The 26970-nt window shown below is 41.6% G+C and overlaps 1 protein-coding gene across 10 annotated transcripts in view; it reads left to right on the plus strand.

Moving 5' to 3' along the window:
- The window catches only part of CDK14 (cyclin dependent kinase 14), a 678396-nt gene that overhangs the window by 17477 nt on the left and 633949 nt on the right, over positions 1-26970 (plus strand). For 2 of the 10 annotated variants that reach the window (XM_059885767.1, XM_059885776.1), the window contains exon 1: positions 24019-24717. The exons of 3 other annotated variants lie outside the window; for them this stretch is intronic. In XM_059885767.1, coding sequence (XP_059741750.1) covers positions 24493-24717 — 225 coding nt within the window. In that variant the 5' untranslated portion in view covers positions 24019-24492. 5 more of the 10 variants (XM_059885771.1, XM_059885778.1, XM_059885770.1 and 2 more) reach the window with 5 other exon arrangements.

Below are 26970 nucleotides of genomic sequence, written 5' to 3' on the forward strand. Positions count from 1 at the left end.
CGGATTCTTAAAACTTCGTCTGTGCTTCATTTTTTCCTTTCTATAAATGTTTGATCACATTTACCCTCTCCCTAATTATGGTAGACATAATTGCCATAATTATATCTAGTCCCAGACAGTGGCTAGAATGTCTGGGTAGTGCTCTAAAGGTTCAGAGAGGAGGTACATGTCCCAAAATGCAAAACGTATGACAATTTGAGAGAGTTCATCGCTTTGATAGTCTTCATTCTCCAAAGACACAATGTTACGGAAGTGGAAAGCGCTGAACAGCATCCTCTCTGTCTCTGTGGGCACTGTGCATCCTGACAGCTGCTGCGTTAGACTGTAGGAAGCCTCTCCTGTACGGCGGCTGGTGTTCCCTTACGGACAGTGCTTTCATTTGTGTGTTTGAATTCACTTACAGAAAGCTGACCTCTGGCTTAGGAAGTCTCTCTATGCAACCCAGGTACTTATGATTTTCCTCAACAGGTTCAAAATGGATCCAGCTATACGAAGTACGTTATACCCATTTTCCTTTTGACTGAAATTTGAGCCGCTAATTTATAATCCTCAAATCCTTAACTAGCTTGGTTGTGTTGGTCTTTCTTGGCAGCTCAGCTGTTAAAGAATCTGCCTGCAATGCAGGAGACCGGGGTTCAATCCCTGGGTTGGAAAGATCCCCTGGAGAGGGCATGGTAACCCACTCCGGTATTCTTGCCTGGAGAATCACCATGGCCAGAGAAGCCTGGTGGGCTACAGTCCATGGGGTCACAAAGAGTTGGACATGACTGAATGACTAAGCACAGCACACAGGTTTGAAATGGCCTCTTATTCATGGAGCCGTAACCATGAACTAAGCCAGGGGTGAGGGTTCTCTGAGGACTGGAATCCTCATCTACACTCGATTGGGAATGTGCTGACCTTTAGGGCTCTGGGATGCCTAATGATGCTTCTCTGAGGATGATACATTTATTAATTTTTTTTTAACAGTCCAAAGGTGATTCTCAGGTGGCACCCACTCCACTATTCTTAGCTGGAGAATCCCATGGACAGAGGAGCCTGGAGGGCTACAGGGTTGCAAAGAGTCAGACACGCCTGAAGTGACTTAACGCTCACACACAGTCCAAAACACTCATGACTCTTCTTATTCTCTGTGTCATAAAATTTACAAAAGCCTCAGTTATCAAAACTTGGAACTAGCAAAATGCTGGTTCCAAAATGCAAGTTTGATTTCTCCAGAATGGATCCATGTCTGGCTTCCTGAAGGAGCTCTTCAGGAAGGAATACTCACTTTTTCCTTCTGAGTCCATTTTATTTTCAATATATAAAGTTGTTGTTGTTCAGTCGCTCAGTCGTGTCCGACTCTTTGCGACCCCATGGACTGCAGCACGCCAGGCTTCCCTGTCCTTCACCATCTCCCAGAGCTTGCTCAGACTCAAGTCCATTGAGTCGGTGATGCCATCCAAGCATCTCGTCCTCTGTCGTCCCCTTCTCCTCCTGCCTTCAGTCTTTATTGATATCAGGGTATTTTCTGAAATATAAAGTAGGTTCTGCTTATCCTTCAATTTTTTATTCAGTTTTAAAATTTTAGTTTCTCTTTTACTTTTTTCTGCCATCCTTCCTTTCTTTTCCTCCCTCCCTCCTTCCTTTCTCCCTTTCTTCCTCCCTCTCTCCCTTCCTTTTCAGTATACGAGTCTGGGCATTTTCTTAAAACTGTGTAAGTTTTATGATCTGAAAGTATGACAGTACTCTTTATTACAGTGTCTTACACTGGAACATTATATGCTTAAATTTTAAAATAATGAGATTAATAGCTTTTTGTGTAAGTTTAAAAAAAATATTTCTTTTTATTTGTCTGTCTGGCTGCACTGGGTCCTAGCAGCATGTGGGATCTAGTTCCCTCACCAGGCATCAAACTCAGGTCCCCTGCACTGGGAGCAGAGAGTCTTAGCTATTGGGCCACCAGGGAAGTCAATGTGTAAGTATTTTAAATAGCTACTCTAAATTTTAAATTGCATGATGTTATATCTTACATGCATGGCTAATGAATGTGTGGGAAAAACTTTTTAAACACTATTATGACCATATAGTTAAAGTAGAAAATCTGCTTCAACATGTAATTGTAGACTCAGCCTACATTGTATCAGGTAGAGTATTTATTTGAATTTCCAAGGATAGTTTTTTCCAACCTGGCAAATCAGAAGTATTGAAAGAGACTTGGAACTGGATGGAGCGTCTGGGAAGGTCTTGAAGTCTTCGGTTCCATGTGTTTTCGAATCTGTGGATCGTGTTATCTCAGTCTCTGCATACTCTCATGTGAAATGCCTATAAAGTGTGATGTTTACAATGTATCTTCATATTCTGTGTTTTGCTATGTTCTGATCAGCTGAAATATTAACTATGCAAATAGCTTCCTATAAAAAAAATAGCAGATTGAGATGTCTCCATTGTGTTTTGATGTATTTTCTCGAGTGGGAAAGAACAGGGCTGAGCTGCAGTTACAGGACCAGGAGTCTGGCACATTCCAGAGTTTGCCCGTGGGAATGTGCCAAGTATGAAACAATTACCCATGACATATGTCTTAGTGGAAACCAAAGAAATATGTTCCTTTAGTCTGTTCCTTGCTGTAAGGCTGGGCTATGACTCTACTTATCTCAGAGCATGATTTGTTCTATTTTAAAGGATTTTCAAAAATGGGGATTGCACCAGCTCTATAAAACAGTGATGGTGTGGAGGGTGGACGTTTTTTAAATGCTCCCTGAATAGAGATTGGGGGCAGGAAAATTCCTCCTATCCCAGATCACACACCTTGAGAATACTGATGTTATAGTTAGTGCAGGTCAGGTTTTGAGAGTGTGTCATATCCCACAAGTGTGTTTGATGATAGAAATGACTGAGACCCACTCTTCTAAAATATCTGTTACTGAACTATTAGAAGTGAGTTGAAGATGGATATTGGTACAATCACATGCAGTCTGAATTTTTTTGAACAGCTCTTGATTTTAGATCATATGTCCTAAGTTTTGGTCCTGAAAATAGAGTCTTAGTTCTACAATTGTGTATTTCCTAACATCACATTGATTTTCTAGGTATTTTAGCTACAAGAAAAGTGCAAGAGTACTGGAGTGGGTTGCCATTGCCTTCTCCGAAGAAAAATACAGACAGTGATAAAGAAATGTTTAACAAAGAAGGGACTAAGTAGATAATATCTACAATAGGTTAAGAAGGAGTAAGAGTAACTTATGGTTATTTTTTCAATTTTAATGAAAAATGCATTAATTAAAAACATTATAGGTAAAGAAGAGATAAGATTGATGAAATAAAATTGTATGTTAGTCACTCAGGGCATGAATTACATCTTTTGTGTTATTGATGCTCATTTATTTTAAATTCTATTTATTTGACCTCACTGTGCAGCATGTGGAGAAGGCAATGGCACCCTACTCTAGTTCTCTTGCCTGGAAAATCCATGGACAGAGGAGCCTGGTAGGCTGCAGTCCATGGGGTCGCTAAGAGTTGGACACGACTGAGCGACTTCACTTTCACTTTTCACTTTCATGCATTGGAGAAGGAAATGGCAACCCACTCCTTGCCTGGAGAATCCCAGGGATGGGGAAGCCTGTGGGCTGCCATCTATAGGGTCGCACAGAGTTGGACATGACTGAAGCGACTTAGCAGCAGCAGTGCAGCATGCGGGATCTTAATTTCCTGATCAGGGATGGAACCCGTGCCCCTTGTGAGGAAGTGTGGAGTCGTAACCACTGGACCACTAGAAAAGTCCCTGGTCATTTATTTTAAATCTTCTTCAGCTGTATAGCTCGCCTTATATTGTCTTCAGGTGAATATGATGGAGAATGTTCTGCAGTGCTTGATTCTCTTCTCCTAAAAGGCAGACTATTTAATTTTATGAATGAGCATCCTTGGGTCATTAGGTATTGGGGTTCAGGTATGCAGAAGACTTGGTAACATATGGCCTGTTCCAAGATGCCCTAATTGAGCTCAGAACTCTCCCCAGGAGATTTGCATTACTTTACCTAAATGGTGTGTTACATGAACAAGAGCTTTGTCCCATGAAAGGAAAAGATAAATATGTACTTTGCAAGATACGCAAATCTATCTTTATGTTACCCTCGCTACACTTATTAGAAAATAAAAATGTTAAAACCTGTATGAAACACATTAATTGGGTGACCATAATTATGGTTGATTCACTTTTAGTATCCACAATGTTCCTTTTGTGTCCCTTATTATGATATTATATATATGTGTGTGTGTGTGTGTGTGCTAAGTCACTTCAGTCGTGCCTGACTCTGTGTGACCCCATTGACTGTAGCCCTCCAGGCTCCTCTGTCCATGGGATTCTCCAGGTAAGAATACCGGAGTGGGTTGCCATGCTCTCCTCCAGGGGATCTTCCCGATCCAGGAATCACCTACGTCTCTTACATCTCCTCCATTGGCATATCCATTGTGTAAATGTATATATAAATTTATATATACATATACACACACATACACATATATATGTGGCTTCCCTGATGGCTCAGTGGGTAAAGAATCTGCCTGTAAATGCAGGAGACATAGGAGATGTGGGTTTGATACCTGAGTTGGGAAGATCTGGAGCAGAAAATGGCAACCCATTGCCATAATGGCAAGCCACTCCAATATTCTTGCCTGGAATATCCCATGGACAGAGGAGCCTGGTGGGCTAGAGTCCATGGGTTACAAAGGGTTGGACATGACCGAGTGACTAGCACTTTCTTTCTCTACACACACACACACACACACTTTTTTCTCTCATTTAAATATTTTTTGTTCAGGCAACACAGCATATTGAAGTCACCCTGGACATTTTTTTTCTGGTTCACAATTTTCCCTTCTTATCACAATTATGTATTTATCACTGAGTAGTTTTAATATTTATATGAAGAAAAGTAAGGATGCTCATTGCAGAAAATTTATGAAATACTAAAAAATAAAAATGACTATGTTAAGTGAAAGCAGCCATTGTGTATAAGTCTGATCTCAGCTTTGTAGAACATATGTGTTCTCTATACGGGGGAAACATCAGAAAAAAGGGAAATCAATGAATGGTTCATGTGGAAGTTGAAGTTCATTGATGCTGTGACTTGCTCAAAGCCCCTTAGCTAGAAACTCAGTTAGTCTGTAAGTACAAGGTAGTCTGTCTGATGCCGGTGTGTGCTTGACGTTTTTCTAGGCTGCTTCCTAGGAGAAATGAAAGTTAAAAGTGAAAGTCGCTCAGTCATCTCTGACTCTTTGCGACCCCATGGACCATACAGTCCATGGGATTCTCCAGGCCAGGATACTGGAGTGGGTAACTGTTCCCTTCTCCAGGGGATCTTCCCTACCCAGGGATCAAACCCAGGTCTCCCGCATTGCAGGCGGATTCTTTACCAGCTGAGCCACAAGGGAAGCCCAAGAATACTGGAGTGTGTAGCCTGTCCCTTCTCCAGGGGATCTTCCCAACCCAGGAATTGAACTGGGGTCTCCTGCATTCCAAGTGGATTCTTTACCAACTGAGCTATGAGGAAAGCCCTCCTAGGAGAAGGGAGGAGCAGTGCACAGGCACCGTGTTGTGGTGTCGCAGATAGATGGAGAAAGGACCCCACATTCTTACAAAGGTGCAATTCGTGTTGGGTAGTAATTCTAATAGATGAATGGTTTTGCTAATAAGGCACAGGGAGTGAATGAGCCTAAAAGATTCCTGCAGCCGAGCTATGCTATTTTTGAACCAAGTTACACGTAACCATTTTACAGAGGGGAAACTGAGGTCCAGGTAGATGAAATCAATTGTGAAGAGAATATGGTTGGTTAGTGTGAGATCCAGGAGGTCTCTTGTCTAAATAGCTCTTTACATTTCAGGTTTCAGTTTCATGGTTTTATTAAAACTGTGCTTTGATTGCCATTTTTTATCTGGATATAGATGGGGTTTAGGTGGAATGGTTTGAGACATAAGCTTGATCCTTGATTACTTAATATAAATTTCCGGTTAGACATTAAGGCACTGCCCCAGTGAAGGGTATGGAAGGTTATCTGTTGCGTGAGGTACCCTGGATCACCAAGAAGCCTGCCAGTAGGTTGGTTGGAGCTTGGAGACATGAGGGTGATGCTGGTGTGGGTTTTAACTGGTGTGTTCAGAAAACAGTGTCAGAACACCTTTCAGAGGATGTACATTGCCTTCCTTAAATAAGGTAGATAGTTAATATTGAACAGAAAGTGTCAGATGATAAATTCATTTCTTTTCTCCAAGTTCTGGCTATGTATACACGTGGGATTATTAGCTTGTGCATGTGAAGTGACTCTAGCTTCATTTTTATTTCCAACTGTGACAACTGGAATGTTTGTGAAGGCTAAAAATAAAGAGAAAACAGGCAGATCTTTTCAATAGATCTTAGTAAGAAAAAAAAAGGCTTGTAGGTGGGCATGGAGAGAAATACTGAACGCTTCATATTCCTTTTTATTAGTAGGATGGGTGCTGAGAAAAGAGACCATTTCTGCCTCCTTCCCTCCTCCCTTTCTTCCTTTCTCCCTTTGCTCCTTCCCTCCATCCCTCTTTCCTTCTTTCCTCCCTTCCTATGCTTCCACTGTCATTGGGTTTCCTTTTTTCACTGAAACTGCTTGTTCTTGGTGGGGACCCTCCACTCCTTCTTCTCTGAAGCAAGTGATCTAACTGGTAGCCACTGGGCTTTCTTTGGCCTGAGCTCTTTACCAGTCCAGGCACTGGGTCTCATCCATTGAGTAACCTTTGTGGCTGCTTTTACATCCTCCCACTGTGACAAACACGATTCTTTTCTGGTGCGTGACTGGTGCGGGTAAGGGTAGTTGCAGGCGGGTGAGGCAGATGCCGTATAATGATTGACCCCTGTTCTGCAACTAGTCGACAGAATTATAGCCCCTAAAAAAAGGCCTGAACTTCCTTGTGCTCCCTGCTGCGTTTCATGGACTAGTTGTGCATGTGTATTATTTGATTTACTTTATCTTTCTGCTTTTACCACTGATCAAGTTGGGAGGTTTTGAGTACTCAGATGTAAGGAGTGATTTTTATTTTTTGATTTATTTATTTTTATATTTAATTTAATTTAATTGGCTGTGGCAGGTCTCAGTTGCTGCATGTGAGCTCCAGTTCCCTGACGAGGAATTGAACCCGAGACCCCTGCATTGGGAGCTTGGAGGGCTTAGCCACCGGACCACCAGGGAAGTCCCGAGAGTGACTTTTAGATTTTTCTCTGGTACTTGTCAGTGGGCTCAGAACTAGAAGAATGTGTGCCTTCTTAGTATTTTTTTTCTTTCTTTTTTTGATGAGAAGGAGCAGGGAAGTGAAAAATCTCAAGAGAGCAGTATCAGTTTTCCGGTCACTAAGCTCATTAAGTTAATATTTACTTTTAAAATGAATATATTTGCCAGCCCTTCCTGCTGTTTGTTTGGGGACCATTTAGCTCACATGTGAGAGCCTCTAACTGGTTTCCACTTCCACCGGGCCTTTCACCTCTGAGGCCAGTGACTAGTCCGATGGGCCGATTCCTGTTGTCACACCTGTTTTTTATTTTAAAGCTTCAAATTACATTTATCTTGAGACTAAATAAAGGGAAAGAAATGAAACTTCGTCAGTTCTCTCGTGTTTCTCTGTGTCTACTGCTCAGTCTTGTTAAACTCATTTCTGATATTAATAACTCAATTCACACATATTTAGAGGCTTAAGAAAACTGGAAAATTGATTAAAATACAGCCTCAAAACTCAAAGATGTTTTGAGTTTGAAGGCTTTTGATATTTTTACCATTAATTCTAATACTGTTGTAGTTTTATATTGTAAAATAAACAGCTGGTCATTAATGAAAATGTAAAAAAATATAGATGATATAAAAAAGGGAAGTTTAAAATATAAAGTTTTATATTTAGTAAAAAGTTTTCTTTTCACACTTAAAATATCCTTTTCAAAAAGTTTATTTTTTTTTAAATCCAGAAACATAGGATATTCTGATATCATTTAAGCCTTTTGTAAAAAATAAAAATCTCTTCATAAACTGTTATAGTTTAAAAAATTTTTGTGACCTGCTTTTTTATTTGTCAATGATGCTATTTTGAGACTTCTTTTAAAAAATAATTGTTAATTAAGAATGAGAATTAATTTTTATCTTTTCTGCCTGTTTCTATAGATTTTTACATGTTTATTTTGTGTTTTGTTGTTTAACTCAACTCTGTTAGTTCCACTGTTCTTCAGAGGTTTCCTTTGGGTTTTCTTGGTATATAATCATGTCATCTGCAAATGATTTTTTTATCTTTTCCTTTCCAGTATTGCATGAGATGATATCATTTTTTTTTTCTCTTGATGTTTGTAACTTTCTAAATGAAGGCTGTCATTTTTCTTCAGGTCTCAGAAGAGTTTTTTCAAAATAAAGAAATGTAGTGAGCATAAGATATTATTTCTACTTCTAGATATTTAATAATCAAAGGGTCCTCAGGTACATGTTATAGTAAGTTTTGTTGGTGACTTTTTTAAGCCTTCTGTGTTAGAGAACTGCCAGTTATGTTTGATTATTTGAGGAATTCTTAAACTTACTTTTGAAAAAGAGAGAGATGCCTTTTGTTCAGTATCTTCTTGATTTTCCATTGGTCTTAGGAGTCTGTATGTGAAATGGTTCTGTGATGAAAGCCACAAGTGTGCCCTGGGTCACCATTAGCCCAGGGTATTTTTAATCTAGGCAGAAACCTGAAAAATGTGTATGAACTTTCTGTGGCACATCTATCGCCATTTCTGAGATCAGCAAAGATCACCAATTCAGGGACGATTCTCAGGAACTTCTGATTCAATAATTGATGGGTTGGGTATTTTTTTTTTTGAGATTAAAAAAATTTTTCAAGTGGTTGGTGCTGGCTGTCCGTGCGCCTGCAGCGCTGCGTGGCTTCTCTCCATCCCCAGCGCCCCGCGAAGCAGAGTGCAGAGTGGAAAGCACAGGGACAAGAGCTTTGGGGTCTCACTTCTTCCGCAGTCCAGTGGAGTTCTCCACCCCAACGCCCCAGACTTTGTGCACCTCCTTTTCCTTATCTGTGCAGCAAGGATAGTGTACCTCGCAATGTTACTATTAATATTTTTTTTTAACTGCAAAGTCAAAGTGTTAGTCGCTTAGTTGTGCCCGACTCTTTGCGACCCCATGGATTGTAGCCCGCCAGGCTCCTCTCTACATGGGGATTCTCCAGGCAAGAATACTGAAGTGGGTAGCCATTCTCTTCTCCAGGGCATCTTCCCAACCCAGAGAGTGATCCCGGGTCTCCTGCATTGCAGGCGGATTCTTTACTGTCTGGGCCACCAGGGATGCTCTAAAGGGGACTCTGGCTGCAGGGCCGGGAATTGAACCCGGGCCTCCCGTCTGGCAGGCAAGAATCCTACCACTGAACCGCCCCTGCACCACTACATTTTTAAACTTCTATTGTGTTTCTTTTCTTTCTGGCCGCTCTGGGTCTTCACTGCTGCAGGGGCTCTCCCTAGCTGAGGTGAGCAGGGGCTCGTCCCTTGTTGTGGTGTGCAGTCTCCTCTTGTCGTGAAGCATGTGCTCCAGGGCCTGTGGGCTCAGCAGTTGTGGTGCACAGGGCTCGTTGCCTGGCAGCATGTGGGATCTCCCTGGACCAGGGACTGAGCTCATGTCCCCCATACTGGCAGATGGACGCCAACCACTGGACCACCTGGGAAGGTCCTGGCAGTGTTACTATGATTAATCAGATAATACCTGTCCATCCTTTGTCAGACTGGGCACATGGCGGGCACTCTGCTTACAGGGCTCCACTGTGCCACTCACAGCAGCCCTCATGCTCAGGGATGCCTGTGTCATCCTTCTCTCAGTGTGAGCTCTCCCATCTATTGGGGGGGTGGCGAGGTGCTCTCAACAAGCTGGGGGTCACACGATGGCTGGCTTTATTGTGACATACCAGTGCTAGAATTTAAGAAACCTCCTTATTTTAAAGATAAGGGCTCTCTGAAGTCCAGGCTGAGTCTTCCTCCTGCCACTGCCCCCTTCTCCTCCATCTCAGTGGCCTTGCCATGGCCTCAGGGAGTGTCTACTGGTGGGGTGTGTCAGCTCCATGGGTTTGGTGGGTGGACTTTTGTATCCTAGGAGACAGTCATGGACTCTGCATTGGTAAGAATTCTTCTTTTTTATAAAGAAGATAAAACTTCTTATTTTGTACTGGGATGTAGCCAATTAACAATGTTGTGATAGTCTTGGGTGAACATCAAAGGGACTCAGCCATACATATACATGTATCCATTCTCCACCAAACTCCCCACCCGTCCAATCTGCCATATAACATTGAGCAGAGTTTCCTGGGCTGTACAGTAGGTCCTTGTTGGTTATCCATTTAAAATGAAGCAGTGTGTATATGTCTATCCCAAACTCCCTAACTACCCCTTCCCTCCATCCCTCCCCCACCCCACTGGCAACTCTTAACTCTGTGAATCTGTTTCTGTTTTGTAAGTAAGTTGATTTGTATCATTTCTTTTTAGATCCCACATAGAATGGATGTCATGGAATATTTCTCCTTTTCTGTCTTACTTATTTCAGTCAGTATGACATTCTCTGTGTCATCCATGTTGCTGCAGATGGCACTATTTCCTTTTTTATGGCTGAGTAATATTCCTTTGCATATATGTACCACATCTTCCTTGTCTACTCCTCTGTCAGTGGACACTTGGGTTGCTTCCATGTCGTGGCTGTTGTGGTGAGCATTCTTAACCAATGTTTTAGTAGGAAACAGTGGTCACATACACCACATCTACAGTGTGTGTCTGTTGACAATTTCCAGAAAGATCTCCAGGGCTTACCTTAGCTATAGAGCGAGGAAAATCTCCCCATCCTTTCCCACTTCTGGGTCAGTGCTTGCCCTGTAGTTTCTCTGGATGATGTCTGTGTGGCTCTCTTCCTTGGTTACCAATATTTTTCCTGGAACTTATTCATGATCGGTTGCAGCCCTTTGTCCCTTTCTGTCTGTCCTGTGCCTACGTGTTGAGGAATTAGTTTTTTTTCCCCCCATCAGGATGTTATCCCATCATAGGTGCTTCTTATTAGGATCTTGGGACCTGTTACCTGAGCAGATACTCACATCCTTAAAATCATCTTTTATTTCCCCAGCAAGAGTGTTTGGCTCCAGGGGGCAGAGGTCATTTCTCACTCTTTCTAAACCTCCTTTGTTCAACACTGTGCTTTGTACCTAGTATGTGCTGAGTAAGTGGTGCTTGAAAGAATAAGTAGAAGACACATTTGGGGTCTTTTTGATGAGTTTATTTCCATAATTCACACAATATCTTTTTCTTTCTCTCTGTCCTTTTTTGGAATTCACTAATCACTTATTGATGGTGAGACTTGAGAAAAACCCAATAAACTGTTTAAATGATTGTTCTTTCTGCACATTATTTAGTCTTCCCAATAATATTGGCATTGCTGTTTCTACTTTTGCAGATAATATTGGCATTAGTATTTCTACTTTTGCACATGGGGAAACGGAAGTTTGGAGAAGTTAAGCAACCAGCTCAGGATCCCAGGGCTGTGAAGTGGCAGAGCTGGGGGTGACCTCCACAGCCCCCTTTCAGACAGCTAAAGAAGCTGCTGGGAGGGACTTGTGGGATTGTTGGCCTTTTAAAAGGAACACTAAGTTCCTTGCATTTAAATGACGATTAACATTCATTATTGAATTGTGTGAATTTTAAAGCTGCAAATGAATGCTGAGAGTATATTAGAGTAGCCCCTGGCTGTGGGGCTAATTGAGAAACAAAATGGAAGTACTGCAGACACAGTGATTTTCCTGCTTAGAGTAGGGGCTTCCTCCCAGCCCATCCATCCTGTGATTTTCCCACTTAGAGTAGGGGCTTCCTCCCAGCCCGTCCATCCTGTGATTTTCCCACTTAGAGTAGGGGCCTCTTCCCAGCCCGTCCATCCTGTGATTTTCCCACTTAGAGTAGGGGCTTCCTCCCAGCCCATCCATCCTGTGATTTTCCCACTTAGAGTAGGGGCTTCCTCCCAGCCCGTCCATCCTGTGATTTTCCCACTTAGAGTAGGGGCTTCCTCCCAGCCCATCCATCCTGTGATTTTCCCACTTAGAGTAGGGGCTTCCTCCCAGCCCATCCATCCTGTGATTTTCCCACTTAGAGTAGGGGCTTCCTCCCAGCGCATCCATCCTGTGATTTTCCTGCTTAGAGTAGGGGCCTCTTCCCAGCCCGTCCATCCTGTGGCATTTCCCCAAAGGATCCTTTCTTCTCCAGTTAAACAGTACAGGCCAGATGTTATGTGTTGTCCATAATTTAGTAACCATGTTTTTTGCCCCTATGGTTAGTTTGGAGACAGCAAGTTAGAATAATCTGTGCACATATTTTAAAAATGTAGAATGACTGTCCATTTGCATAGTCGTGTTTTTGCTCATCTAGAGCTTGTGGGAATTTTGTCCTTGTCTTGAAACTGTCCTCTAGAAAGACTGTCTGTCCAGTGTGGTGTCTTTTCCCAGAAGTCTCTAGCTTCTCATGGGGGAAACAAAATCTGTGATTCTTTTGGTTTTTATTTTTTAAGACTTTTTTTGATGTGAACCATTTTTAAAGTCTTTATTGAATTTGTTACCATCCTGCTTCTATTTTATGTTTTGGTTTTTCTGGCTGCCAGGCATGTGGGATCTTACCTCCCTGACCAGGGATTGAACCCTCGCCCCCTGCATTAGAAGGTGAAGTTTTGCATCTTTGGTTTTTCCTCCTATTCTCAAGTTACATACAAATTAAACATTCCAGATTGCACATCAGTGTGCTGGGTTTTTCTCTGGGCTTGTCCCTTCTTTAAGTGGGGAGTTGGGAATGTGAGGGGTGTGGCAGTGCTTAACTAACTTTGGTAGTAATTAGGAGACTGCAGGATTCTTATCCCAGACATCCTGAGCAAAGATGACCCCAAATGTGCTTTTACTGAGAGCTCTTCCTGTCATTCTGGGTAATTTTATACTGTTTATTTATTTACCTTTTTGTAAGGAAATTCCTTCTTTACTGTCCTATCTTATCTTAGATCAAAGTTTCCACCCAGGAACGCTTTCTTAAATAGTATTGTCTAAGGCCGTCTGTGTTTTCTTTCCTTCTTTCTTCTTCTTCTTTTAAAAGCTTTCTGAGTTTTTGCTCCATGAGCACTCTCTGGTATCCTTTCATTCTATTTATGACTATTGTGTAATGAATATTCATAGTTTCCATCATTAACGTAGTAGCATGTCATTTGTCAGCGCACTGGCTTCCTTGTACTGTAATTGTTTAAAATTCTGTTTCTTTTATTTATTGTAAAAATGTTGGCCTCTGTCTTAAAAAACTTTTTTTTTCCTAAGGTTTGTAATCATGTGAGTTTCTGTCTCTAGCTAAGGCATATGTGCAAGCCTAAAACTACACCGTGCAAGATGTCAAATGGCTTAAAAGGATTTCTGTTGTGGCCTGAAAGAGTGGCTCTGTCTTCTGATGGTATAGTCTGACCACATGAATACCAATAATTAGGCATCCTTTATTTTAAGAGAGGGGCAGCTGTTACTGGAGTTGAATTAGAAGATCTTGAGCTATTTTGCTCCTCTTTTTAAAGGGCTGTTCCCCATATATGCATCTTCTTGGCACGTTTGGTAACGGACTTTGCTACTGGCGTGTCCATAATGTGATACATGGAGGGAAAATAAAAACATCTGAAAAGGATTATCTGAAGTGTTCTGAACATTCAATTTTAAGGTATTGGTTTGTTTTCCTAAGTTTTTTTTGTTGTTGGTTGATTTAAAAAAATGTAAAGTATTTAAGCATTGTACATGTCATTCATTTTTAAGTAATTTTAAGGTAAAATCCTTCATCTTGCATTTGATCAAAGGGTCTAGCAATGAAAGCGCCCTTCGAGCATCCTTAGACATCTCTTGGAGATTTGATTAGGAAGGCACTTTCTGAGGTGATTTGCCTTCCGGAGTTTGTAAGCCTTTTATTTAAATCCGTGTTTATTATCTCTTACTGTTGTTTAAAAACACAGCTCGTGACCTGAGAATCCAGTGGTTAATTCACCTGGAGGCTGAGTTACTGGGTTTGTGGGATGAGAGGGACAGACCGCGTTCCCCCTCATCGTCATCCGAGGTCCTGAAACCCTTTCTCATGCTGGCTCATACCAGGCAAGAGCATCACTGTGTTTTCAGAACAGATTTTGTAGGGCTTCAGGGTTTACAAAACAATTTCACATGTTACTTCAGTCATTTCTTGCAACAACCCTGTGAAGCAGTGGATAAATATTTTCATCCCTGTTTTGTGGAGGGGAAACTGCATTCCAAGAAGGGGTGTGCTGGGCCCCAGGCTACAGTTTTGTATTCTCACAGTGGAGCTGGGTCTGCAACCAGGGTTTCCTGTCCTCCTGCTTTGACCCCATTATTCTGCTTCATCCACCAAAGTCAGGATTTAAGGATATTGCATTCAGGATCAAATCAGGCAAGCTCTAATAATGTGGCCTCCAAAGTGGTATTTAATTTCCTCAATCTTATAATTTTAATGAGAATTAATGTGACTCACCCACTAATTTATCCATCTGGACAGATGCATTTGATTTTCTATATTCCATGACAGATTTTTAGACCTGAATACTTACTTCTACATAACTGTGAAGAGGGCTTCCCCGGTGGCTCAGTGGTAAAGAATCCGCCTGCTGTGCATGAGATGGAGATGTGGGATTGATCCCTGGGTTGGGAAGATCCCCTGGAGGAGGGCACGGCAACCCACTCCAGTATTCTTGCCTGGAGAATCCCGTGGACAGAGGCGCCTGTTGGGCTACACTCCACCGGGTCACAAAGAGTTGGACAGGACTGAAGTGGCTGAGCAGCAGCAGCGGCAGAGCATCCATCCTCTTTGGTATTTTTCAGATGCCTCAAGGGCCAGCAGCTCAAACTGTAGTAGGAGTCTTGGCAGTTTAGCTAAGCGAACAGAAGGGAGAAGTGGCTAGCCACTCTTCCCTGGGGCATAGGGAGAACATACTTGTGACAGCATTACAAACTGGGCCAAAGGTTTGGTGCAAACAGGAAGCTGCTTTTGAGAAGAATTCAGCATTTGGTATGGGTGTGAGTCCTTGCTCCTCTCTGTAGGCTCTTTGTTAGGACGGACAGTCAGTCTCTGGATCCTTCTGAGCCTCTGTCTCCTGTCTGAGGGTGAAGGCTGTGAGGCAGTGCCAAGTGTTAGGTGAGAGTTCAGGGTGCCGATGCGGCGGGTCTGATGTCATAAACCTGCAGTTCCGTCCAGGCTCCAGCACCTCTTGGTTGTGTGATACTCTACCTCCCCACGTATCCTGAACAGGGGGACATTGATAACACCTACCTCATGGGATTCTGAAGATCCCCTGAGAAGGAAATGGCAACCCACTGCAGTATTCTTGCCTGGACAGAGGAGCCTGGCAGGCTACAGTCCATGGGGTCGCAAAGAGTCGGACATGACTGATGAGCGACTAACGTAACTGAAACATAACCTGAGGTTGTTAAGATCATATGAATTTTAATACATGAGTGACTTAAAAGTTTCTTATCAAAAGTTAGTCATTCTTAAATGTGACAAGGTAGGGAAGTACCTGGTGCTTCTATTAAGCTCTCAGTATGTTGGTTTCTTTTTCTCCCTTATAGATTTGTTGAGGTTTAGCCTAATGAAAGGAATTTAAAAACCTTTAGAATATATTTTCATATAAGCACTAGCCTCCCTTTATGTAGTTATTGGCCTCCTACACATTGGACACTTATGTTTTAAATGTGATATTTTTGTATTATTAAACTCTTAAAATACTGTGTTATACCATGTCTAGGAAATTCATGATGAGTCTTTTGAAGAGAGAAGGCTTTGTGATAAAAGCCAGCTGCCCAGACATTTCCACCCTCCTCGCCCATCCCCCAGCCGACTGCAGAAGCAGAGCCTTGGCAGAGATCCAGGCTTCCTAAGTGATGGGATTGTTCCCAGGCGGGAATGAAAGGAATCTGCCCAGATTGGATATGGCTTCAGCTCCTCTGCTAGTTTCAGATTGGTAGCCCCATTCCCAAACTGACCAACCCAGCACCATTTTCCCATTGTTGGGGATACTGTTTTCACACTGGAGTGTAAGGTCTTATTAAAAAAAAACTTTTTTGAATCTACTTTTTAATCTCATGGAAGTTTTTCTAGTTTTTATTTGTAGTGCACAAGAATTGTGAATTCATTTTCATTTATAGTTTCATCTCTGCAAATCAGTATGGTCAGCCCCTGGTGTTCTCCAGGCCTGACACCTTTCTTGATTGGATCCATGTACTGAGCTTGTGGTTTTCACCTTTCCCATTTTAGGGGTGGAAAGGTTTGGTGATTTGAGTGGCTCAGGCCAGGAAATTATTGGCTATTGTCAGTGGAATTTGTTTATCTTTTCTACGCCTCTGCATTCCTGGACTCTGAGAGAACTCATCATCGCTGGGGGATTGCCTTTCAGTTAGTGTCAGCTCCTCCCCTTGCTCTATTTTTATTAAACACTTGATGTTTCTCGCTTCTTTGGATGTAAATTCAGGGACCCCTGCCACCCCTCCTCCCCGGCCCCCTCATTTCAGAAAAGACTCACTTGCTCAGCAGTTGTTAAAATAAAAAGATCTGCTGAACACTTGCCATCCCCTTTTAAGTTTGGCTACCTCCTAAACACAGTTTCTGCAGTTATTGTCTAGGACTTATCCATCTCCATACTTACTTTAAACATAGAGTTGATGCATGTATAAGTCTAATGAACTTCTTGACCCGTACTCTCCAGTGGATCTATAATGTAAGTCACATTAAAACTTACTAGAAAATGAGAAGTTTTCTAGTAGTCACATTAAAATATAAAAAGAATAGGTGACTAATTTTATATAATATTTAATCCAGCATATCAAAGTATGATTTGGACTTTATTGAGGCCCCCCTCCATTGATGCTTTCGAAGTGTGGTGCTGGAGAAGACTCTTGAGAGTCCCTTGGACTTCAAGGAGATCAAATCAGTCAATCCTAAAGGAAATTAACCCTGAGTATTCATTGGAAGGGCTGATGCTAAAACTGAAGCCCCAGTACTTTGGCCATCTGATGTGAAGAGCCAACTCACTGGGAAAGACCCTGATGCTGGGAAAGGTTGAAGGCAGGAGAAGAAGCGGGGGACAGAGGATGAGATAGTTGGATGGCATCACCAACTCAATAGACATGAGTTTGAGCAACCCTGGCAGGTAGTGCAGGACAGGGAAGCCTGGTGTGCTGCAGCCCATGCGGTTGCAGAGTGAATATGACTTGGCAACTGAACAACAAATGGTGAGACTTAGCTGTCTGAATAGGACTCAGAATTTAGCACGGTCTCTGGATGCTCTGCCATGCACGGAAGCTGGGGAACTCCTTCTGCAAAGCTGTGAATGTCATTTGTGATTGACACCTGCCTCCCATATGTTTCAAGTTTATCGGGTTTAAAAGGTAAAAGAAGACAGATCCTTGTGCCAGCTCCTGTGCTTTATGTTTCATCCTGTGTCCTCGTCTTTCCAGGATCTCTCTATTACTATTTTAGAGAAAAACGGTTCTTGAGGATTAAAGATCATTTTTGAGTCACAGTGTAGATGGCTATGGCTGAATTTCAGCCATTGGAGGGTCATTTTCTATTCTAGGACAGTGTTTCTCCAACTATGATGTGGATGTGAATCACCTTGTTAACAGATTTAGGTGCAGTAGGTTTGAGATGGGGCCTGAGATTTTGCCTTTCTCAGAAATTCTCTAGTGATACCGATGTTACTGGTCCAGAGGCCACACTTGGAGCACCAAGGATTTTGTGCTATGGTCACAAAATGCCAATCTTTGTTTAAGTTTTTCCTAGCCTGAAACAAAAAGAGAGAAATAATAATGCAGTGAGTAAGGTTTTCCACTACACTAAACATGTTCTTGTTTTATCGACTCTTTTAAAATTCAGAAATAATTTCTTTCCTGCCTTCTTGTTACCATGGTGATGGTAAATGGTAGTTCTTATTTTTTTTTTTTAAATGATCTTTCATGGCAAAATCAAAAAACCGACAAACCTATTTATGTCTCCAAGTTAATAAAAGAAAATATTTTCACTGATCTGCAGACTTCTAAAGTCTGATGCCACCCCACGATCTAAATTATTAGTTTATTAATTTTCTTTCATGGCACAGAGTGTTTTATATTGATGTAATTACTTGGGTGTTGTTTAACTTCACTTTCTCCACTGTGCTCTAGGTTCTTTTTTTTTTTCAAGTTTTTTTTTTATAGATATTTGCTATAGTTATTATCCTGTTTTTAAAAACATTGATTTATTTTAGTTAGTTTTGGCAGTGAGTCTTTGTTGCTGCCCCTGAGCTTTCCGTGGTTGCAGAGAGCAGGGACTCCTCTTCTTTGTGGCCTGACTTCTTACTGCCGTGGCTTCTCTTGTTGGGAAGCACAGGCTGAAAGGTGTGCAGGCTTCAGGAGTAGCAGCACATGGGCTCAGCAGTTGTGGCTCTGGGACTTAGTTACCGCAGGGCATGTGGGATCTTTCTGGACCAGGGATCGAAGCCATGTCCCCTGCTTTGGCAAGTGGATTCTTAACCCCTGGAACCCAGGGAAGTCCCTACACTTTTTTTTTTTTTCCCACCACATTTCGCTCGTGTCTTGCACTGGGTCTGGATCCTGTGAGTCCCCAGGCAGTGCTTTTCCGTAGAGCTTTATTCACTGGGTCTCAGTGGGAGGGGGACTGCTTCCTCCGGGAGTGTTTTGGAAATCGGTGGGAACTGACTCTGGGGGCCCAGGGGCATGGAGTGTGTGACTCGTGTTTGGTGGGTAGGCGACCAGAGATCTAGGCATTCTGTAGTTTAGAGAACAATAGTGACCAAACAAGTGAAAGCTTACCCTGTGCGTTCTGCAAAATCTTGCTGCTGCTGTTGCTGCTAAGTTGCTTCAGTCGTGTCCGACTCTGTGCGACGCCATAGACGGCAGCCCACCAGGCTCCCCCGTCCCTGAGATTCTCCAGGCAAGAACACTGGAGTGGGTTGCCATTTCCTTCTCCAATGCATGAAAGTGAAAAGTGAAAGTGAAGTCGCTCAGTCGTGTCCGACTCTTAGTGACCCCACGGACTGTAGCCTACCAGGCTCTTCCGTCCATGGGATTTTCCAGGCAAGATTACTGGAGTGGGGTGCCATTGCCTTCTCCCCTGCAAAATCTTAGATTATCCTTATTGGGGGTTTGGTGAAATATCTGTCTGTAATTACCAAAAACCTAACCCTATTTGACATATAAAGACAAAATTTTGGGGACCCAGTTTTAATATTAATATATATTGAAATTTTCAGAAAATGTGACTGCTGAATACTTAGAAAGCTGCACTTTGATTTCTGCCCATAGCTTTCATTCCAATCCCAAAGAAAGGCAATGGCAAAGAGTGTTCAAACTACTGCACAGTTGTACTCATCTCACACTCTAGCAAAGTAATTCTTAAAATTCTCCAAGCCAGGCTTCCACAGTACTCAAATCATGAACTTCCAGATGTTTAAGCTGGCTTTAGAAAAGGCAGAGGAACCAGAGATCAAATTGCAAACATCCACTGGATCACCGAAAAAGCAAGAGAGTTCCAGAAAAACACCTATTTTTGCTTTATTGACTATGCCAGTGCCTTTGACTGTATGAAAGTGAAAGTCACTCATTGGTGTCCGACTCTTTGGGACCCCATGGACTATATAGTCCATGGAATTCTCTAGGGCAGAATACTGGAGTAGGTAGCCTTTCCCTTCTCTAGGGGATCTTTCCAACCCAGGGATCAAACCCAGGTATCCCGCATTGTGGGCGGATTCTTTACCAGAGCAACAAGGGAAGTGGGATCACAACAAACTGGAAAATTCTTAAAGAGATGGGAATACTAGACCACGTGACCTCCCTCCTGAGAAATCTGTATGCAGGTCAAAGCAACAGTTAGAACTGGACATGGAACAACAGACTGGCTCCATATCAGGAAAGGAGTATGTCAAGGCTGTATATTGTCACCCTGCTTATTTAACTTATATGCAGAGTACATCATGCAAAATGCTGGGCTGGATGAAGCAAAAGCTGGAATCAAGATCGTCGGGAGAAATACCAGTAACCTCAGATATGCAGATAACACTACGCTCATGGCAGAAAGTGAAGAAGAACTAAAGAGCCTCTTGATGAAAGTGAAAGAGGAGAGTGAAAAAGTTGGCTTAAAGCTCAGCATTCAGAAAACTCAGATCATGGCATCTGGTCCCATCACTTCATGGCAAATAGATGGGGAAACAATGGAAACAGTGAGACTTTATTTTTTTGGGCTCCAAAATCACTGCAGATGGTGAGTGCAGCCATTAAATTAAAAGACGCTTAGTCCTTGGAAGAAAAGCTATGACCAACCTAGACAGCATATTAAAAAGCAGAGACATTACTTTACCTACCAACAAAGGTCCATCTAGTCAAAGGTATGGTTTTTCCAGTAGTCATGTATGAATGTGAGAGTTGGACTATAAAGAAAGCTGGGTACTGAAGAATTGATGCTTTTGAACTGTGGTGTTGGAGAAGACTCTTGAGAGTCCCTTGGACTGCAAGGAGATCAAACCAGTCCATCCTGAAGATTTGAAATCATTCCTGAATATTCATTGGAAGGACTGAAGTTGAAGCTCCAATACTTTGGCCACCTGATGCGAAGAACTGACTAATTGGAAAGATTGAAGGAGGGAGAAGAAGGGGATGACAGAGGATGAGATGGTTGGATGGCATCACCCACTTGATGGACATGAGTTTGAGTAGGCTCTGGGAGTTGGTGATGGACAGGGAAGCCTGGTGTTCTGCAGTCCATGGGGTCACAAAGGGTTGGAACATGACTGAGCGACTGAACTGACTGACTGATTTTGACTTATTTGTAACTTTTCAAAGACATGTCCACCTTTTGGTAAATTCTTTCATCTGTAGCAGTGCTGTTTGTGACATCTGAATTGTACCAATACATATTTGTGGGCAATATAATGATTATTAATACACACACACACACACACACTTAGCCTTTATTTAAAAATATACAACTTATGGACATGGGGAGAGGGGAGGAGAGGGTGAGATGTATGGAATGAGTAACATGGAAACTTTGATTACCACATGTAAAATATCAGCCACCGGGAATTTGCTGTATGGCTCAGGAAACTCAAACAGGGGCTCTGTATCAACCTAGAGGGGTGAGATGGGGAAAGAGATAGGAGGGAGTTTCAAAAGGGAGGGGATATATGTATACCTGTGGCTGATTCATGTTGAGGTTTGATAGAAAACAGCAAAATTCTGTAAAGCAATTATCCCTCAGTAAAAAAATAAATAAAAGCAAAGCAAATAAAAATATCCGATAGAAAGCATTGAACATTTTCAGATGAATGCATTTTACTTCTTTTAAGTTCAGACTCATTTGAAATACTTGCAAGCATCTTACATCATTATCATTAAATCATTTGATGTGGTCATGTCTGTTTGCATCTCAAAATATGTATACATGTAATTTACACATATGAAAGATGGCCAAAGCTGTTCCCTGTCATTTTCCTTTATACTACAGTTTTCTTTCTCTGTATGTGTACATATTCTCTGTGGATTCCAAAGGTTTGGTGTCTAGAGGTGGCATTGGTCTGGTAGGGTTGAGAACCTTTGTTCTTATGGAAACATCATGGAATCAAGGATTCTTGCATTCTGTCTTTGGCTTATTTTTCCAAGCCGCTCATTTAATGTCTCTGAATCCATTAGATGCTCTACATCATTCCCGGTGGCTCTGATGGTAAAGAAACCACGTGCAATACAGGAGACCTGGGTTCCATCCCTGGGTTGGGAAGATCCCCTGGAGAAGGAAATGGCAACCCACTTCAGTATTCTTGCCTGGGCAATCCCATGGACAGAAGAGCTTGGTGGGCTACCATCCATTCGATCGCAGAGTCTGACATGACTGAATGACTTAATACTTTCACTTCTACATCACACGAGTTGTAGTAAATGGTTTGTGACTGACTGAACACGTGGTAAAATGTCTTAGCTTACTTGGTGACTTCTTGCCTGGAGCTCCTCAGAAAGGCAGAGTGCCCACCTGAGACCCACTGCTTGGCTTCCCTTGTGTTTTTATTAATAATAGGGAAGACAGACTGTGTCTAATCCCTGGAGGAAGAGATTAGGAAAATGCTGAGGTATGAAGGGGTGTGGAAAGTGCTGGCAGTCGTGGAGGTGGGGAGTTTTATGAATTAAAGTTCAAGTGTCAGGTGAGTAAAAGTAGAATGTGTTTTGGTTTTCCAGGAAGAATTGAAGATTCTTAGAGTGGGGGCCACTATTATAAGAATTTTTTGACAATTACATGTCTGTTGCTGCTGCTGCTGCTAAGTCGATTCAGTCATGTCCGACTCTGTGCGACCCCATAGACGGCAGCCCACCAGGCTCCCCCGTCCCTGGGATTCTCCAGGCAAGAACACTGGAGTGGGTTGCCATTTCCTTCTCCAATGCATGAAAGTGAAAAGTGAAAGTGAAGTCGCTCAGTCGTGTCCGACTCTAGTGACCCCATGGACTGCAGCCTATCAGGCTCCTCCATCCATGGGATTTGCCAGGCAAGAGTACTGGAGTGGGGTGCCATTGCCTTTTCCAATTAAATGTCTACTCCAGAGTAATTAACAATGGGATCTTTGGAATTCACGGACCGGGGAGGCTTGTGTGTCTTGCTCAGTGGTTGTCTTGAGTGAGTCTCGGGGCTCGGGGAGGGGGGTTAGTATACACAGCCCATGCTTGGTGCTGGGAAAGGCTCCTGGGGCTGAGCTGGAGCAAGATGACTGTGGGGCCCACAGGAGAAGTACTGCAGGTGGGCTTAGATCTGGCTAAAACGTTGCTCATTAGTTGGAACTAGAAAGAGAGAGGAGGCTCAAGGACCGTTGACCCTGGAAAAAGGTCACTAAAGGTGAACCCACGGGAACGAAGATTGACATTTCATGATTTCTGTGCATATAAAGTGTGATTGGGATTTGGTCTTTTAGAAAATAAACTGATCATCATGAAAATAAAGTTCATTTTAGTTTTTACTTGCAGCTAATTAGAAAAATATGTGCCAGTAATTAGGGGAAAAAATGAATAAGGTTTTTGGGAAAAATCATTCCTGCAATTGTATAATAACATATATGTTGTTGTTGTTAGTCGCTCAGTCACGTCCAACTCTTCGCAACCACATGGACTGCAGCATGCCAGGCTTCCCTGTCCTTCACCATCTCCTGGAGTTTGCTCAAATTCACGTCCATCGAGTTGGTGATACCATCTCATCCTCTGTCGCTCCCTTCTCCTCCTGCCCCCAATCATTTTCAGCATTAGGGCGTTTTCCAATGACTTTTTAAGTATAATCATGAGGAGGGTCTTATTTATTTTCATTTCTCTAAGAGATTAAAAAATTTGATGATTATTATATTCTCTTTTAAAGTATCTATAAGCTTGTAGATTTTAAAACCTTTCATTGTGGATTATAAAGAGAATCCTGTGGTCCTCTTCTTTCTGTGGTCCTGTGCATGACAAGCAGTTTTCCAAAGTCACTTTAATTAATCTCATGAAATATTGTTTATTTGGCGAGATTTGTAGTTGATTTGTTTGAATTTTCATGCCACTGCAGAAAGGGCAGATGGGAGGGAATGTTTGCCTGCGGAACTGATTTTATAAGTCATCAGTTCCCCAGAGGGTAGTTTTGAATGAAGACAACCTAAGTTTGGAGATAAATATTAGTATCACAAATCTCCTTATAGCCCTCGGATTCTTTGGGTATTTCGTTATGCCAGTTAGGTGATAGAATCAAGGGGTGAAGTGTGTGTATGATCTCTGTGTCTATCATTGAGTAATATGCAAGTAGAATTAATAATAAATACTTGTTAATGGAATTATTTTGAATATCATGAATTTATATTCTTTTGTGACTTCATATTTGCAGATTTTCTCCAAGTTGCCAAAGGTTGCCATGATACAATTCAGCGTAACATCTTTTTTATGTTATACTTTATAAGGTAACAATTTCATCTAATATTTGGATCATGACTGCTGAATGTTTGCTTCAAATAGGACAGTTTGTTCTTTGAAATTAATAATAATTAACCCCCCACACACTGAATAGCATCTGTGCATGGATCTTTCCCTTCAATATTATGAGCAATTATGAATCATGACCAAAGAGAGACCTTGTAAATTATGAATAATCTGAAAACAATGAGGCATATTCTCCTGCTACAAAGATAACACCAGAGTTAATGGAAGTGCCATATGCCTAGAGGGGAGATGCCATCAAGACAAACATGTTGTTTGTCAAAGTGACGTCTAGATGAGTGTAAGCAATATTAATCCAGTCATACACTTGTCAAGCTTAAGCCGGGTTTTCAAAATATAGGTTTTAGGCTAATTTGTATATCTCTGTCTGGTGTAACAAGGGATTTGAAGCCATCAAACTTTAGAGTAAAAGATAAAATTGCATAAAATTAATCAGCGTCTGGATCTCTTCTTGGATGTGTGTGTTTGTGTGTGTGCTCAGTCAGTCTTGTCTGAGCCTTTGCGACCCATGGACTGTAGCCCACCAGGCTCCTCTGTCCATGGAATTTTTCAGACAAGAATTCTGGAGCGGGTTGCCATTTCCTTCTCCAGGAGAGCTTCCTAACCCAGGGATCGGATCTGCATCTCCTGCATTGGCAGACAGATTCCTTACCTCTGTGCTACCTGGGAAGCCCTTAACTGTGAGTAGTTATAATAAAATACACAAATAAAAAATAATTAGAATAATTGAATTTAGAAGAAAAACATTAAAGACTAGATTTTGTGGTCACAGGAGATCAAAGGCATTTAACTTTTAAGTATGTATGAAGCTGTTACACAGAAGTACAATAGAGTATTAATAAATCGGAAGACTATCAAGCATAAATACATTAGCATGAACTTCTGAGGGAGAAGAGGAATGAAATGTTTCAAAGAGCAAAGGGCATGATGTCCATTTCCTGGCCTTTGTTTATGTCTGTTTTATATGGACTATGGTGGGAATGAAATCTCCATGATATTTAGGCTTCTCTGGACACATTTAAAAGAATAGTGTTAAGAAAGTGAAAAGACAGCCCACAGAATGGGAGAAAATTTTTGCATGTCGTATATCTGATAAGGGGTGAGTAGCCAGAATATATAAAGAACTGTTACAATTCAGTTATAAAAAGACAAATAATCCTATTGAGAATTGTCAAAGGATGTGAATAGATGTTTCTTCAAGGAAGTTATACAAATGGTCAATAAACATAAAAAAAGATGCTCAGCGTCATTACTTATCAGAGATTTGCAAGTCAAACCACAATGAGATGCCACCTTACACCTACTCGGATGACTAGAATAAAAAGGACATAATTACAAGTGCTGTCACAGATGTGTGTAATTCAGCTGCTTTTGAAAGCTGTCTGTAGTTCCTCAAATTGTTAAACATACAGTTACGATATAATCTAGTAAATCCACTCCTTAGTGTGTATCCAGGAGAAATGAAAACAAGCCCATACAGACTTATACCAGTGTTCATAATAGCTAGGAAATGAGAACAATCCAAATGTCCGTCAACTAATGAGTGATAAGTGCTCTATCTGTGCAATGGAATGTTATTTGTGAATAAAAAGCAGTATTGATAGATGCTGCCATGAATGTGCTTTGACAACGTGATGCTGAAAGAAATAAGCCAGTCACAAAGGACTGCATAGTGTATGATCCCACTTATACAAAATCTCCAAAGTAGGCACATCTGTGGATGTGGAAAGTAGATGGATGGCTGCCTGGGACTTGGTTAGGAGGATGGTGAGATGGTCAGGGACTGACAACCAGGGAGTGTGGGGTTTCTTGTTGGGGCAGGGACAGTGTTCTCAAATTCATAGTGTGCATGTTTGTTCCACTTTGTGAATGTACTAAAAGCCATAGAGTTGTATACTTTAAATGAGTAAATTGTATGGCATGTGAACTGTACCTCAATAGAGTTCCTTAACAATAATGTAATAGTTCTGTTTTTAAAATGTCAGTGGTTGGAATATGCCAGAAATGACATACTTTGGATCCTTTAAATAAACTTAAGGTAAATTGTTCCAGATGTAACTTTAAACACTGGAAAAAAAAAGTGCCATATTTCTGCAGTCATAAATTATCAGTTTTTTGTTGCATAATATTTCATTGAATTGATGCAGACTGCTTTGCTTACTCTCTTCCTATATAAGGATTTTCTCATATTTTGATATTTTAAATAATGAAACTTTCCAGACAAGCTTTTTTTTTTTCTTCTGTTATTTTCTTTGGATAAAATTCTAGCTGACTCTCAGGAATGAATGGATTGCTGAGACTTTAAATAGGTAGTGCCATGTTATTTTTCTGAAGGGTTGAAGAATTTTTTGAACATTTAAAATACAATTTTGCTATTTTGTTAAGTATAGTGTCCCCTACCAATTAAGGGACAATTTAAAGTTTCTTTAAATTGTATTTCTTTGACTAAACAAATTGTTTTTAAATGTTTGTTTCTTTTGATTACCTCATGAATGATGGACTTTTTTATTTATTCAAGAGTGTTTACTGAACACCCCAGAGGCTCTGGTGGTTAAGAATCTGCCTGCAGTGCTGGAGACCTGGGTTCGATCCCTGGGTTGGGAAGATCCCTTGGAGGAGAGAATGGCTACCCACTCCAGTATTCTTGCCTGGAGAATCCCACAGACAGAGGAGCCTGGTGGGCTACAGTGCATGGGGGCTCGAAGAGTCAGACACGACCGAAGCAGCTAACGCTTCCACCTGGAGTCAAGACTTGTGCCAGTTGCTGGGTATACGCAAAGATGAGAAAGGCTTATTTAGCTTGTGCACTCAAAAAATTCTATTTCTCATGGGAAAATAATTAGTTATAGTAGGTACAATGAGCGCTTCACTTAAAGTATAAGAAGGTGTTTAAGGAGGAACCTGGGGAATGTGGCCAGCATAGGAGCGAGGTT

Source organism: Bos taurus, chromosome 4 (assembly GCF_002263795.3).
Source record: "Bos taurus isolate L1 Dominette 01449 registration number 42190680 breed Hereford chromosome 4, ARS-UCD2.0, whole genome shotgun sequence".
In the NCBI taxonomy this organism is placed as follows: Eukaryota; Metazoa; Chordata; class Mammalia; order Artiodactyla; family Bovidae; genus Bos; species Bos taurus.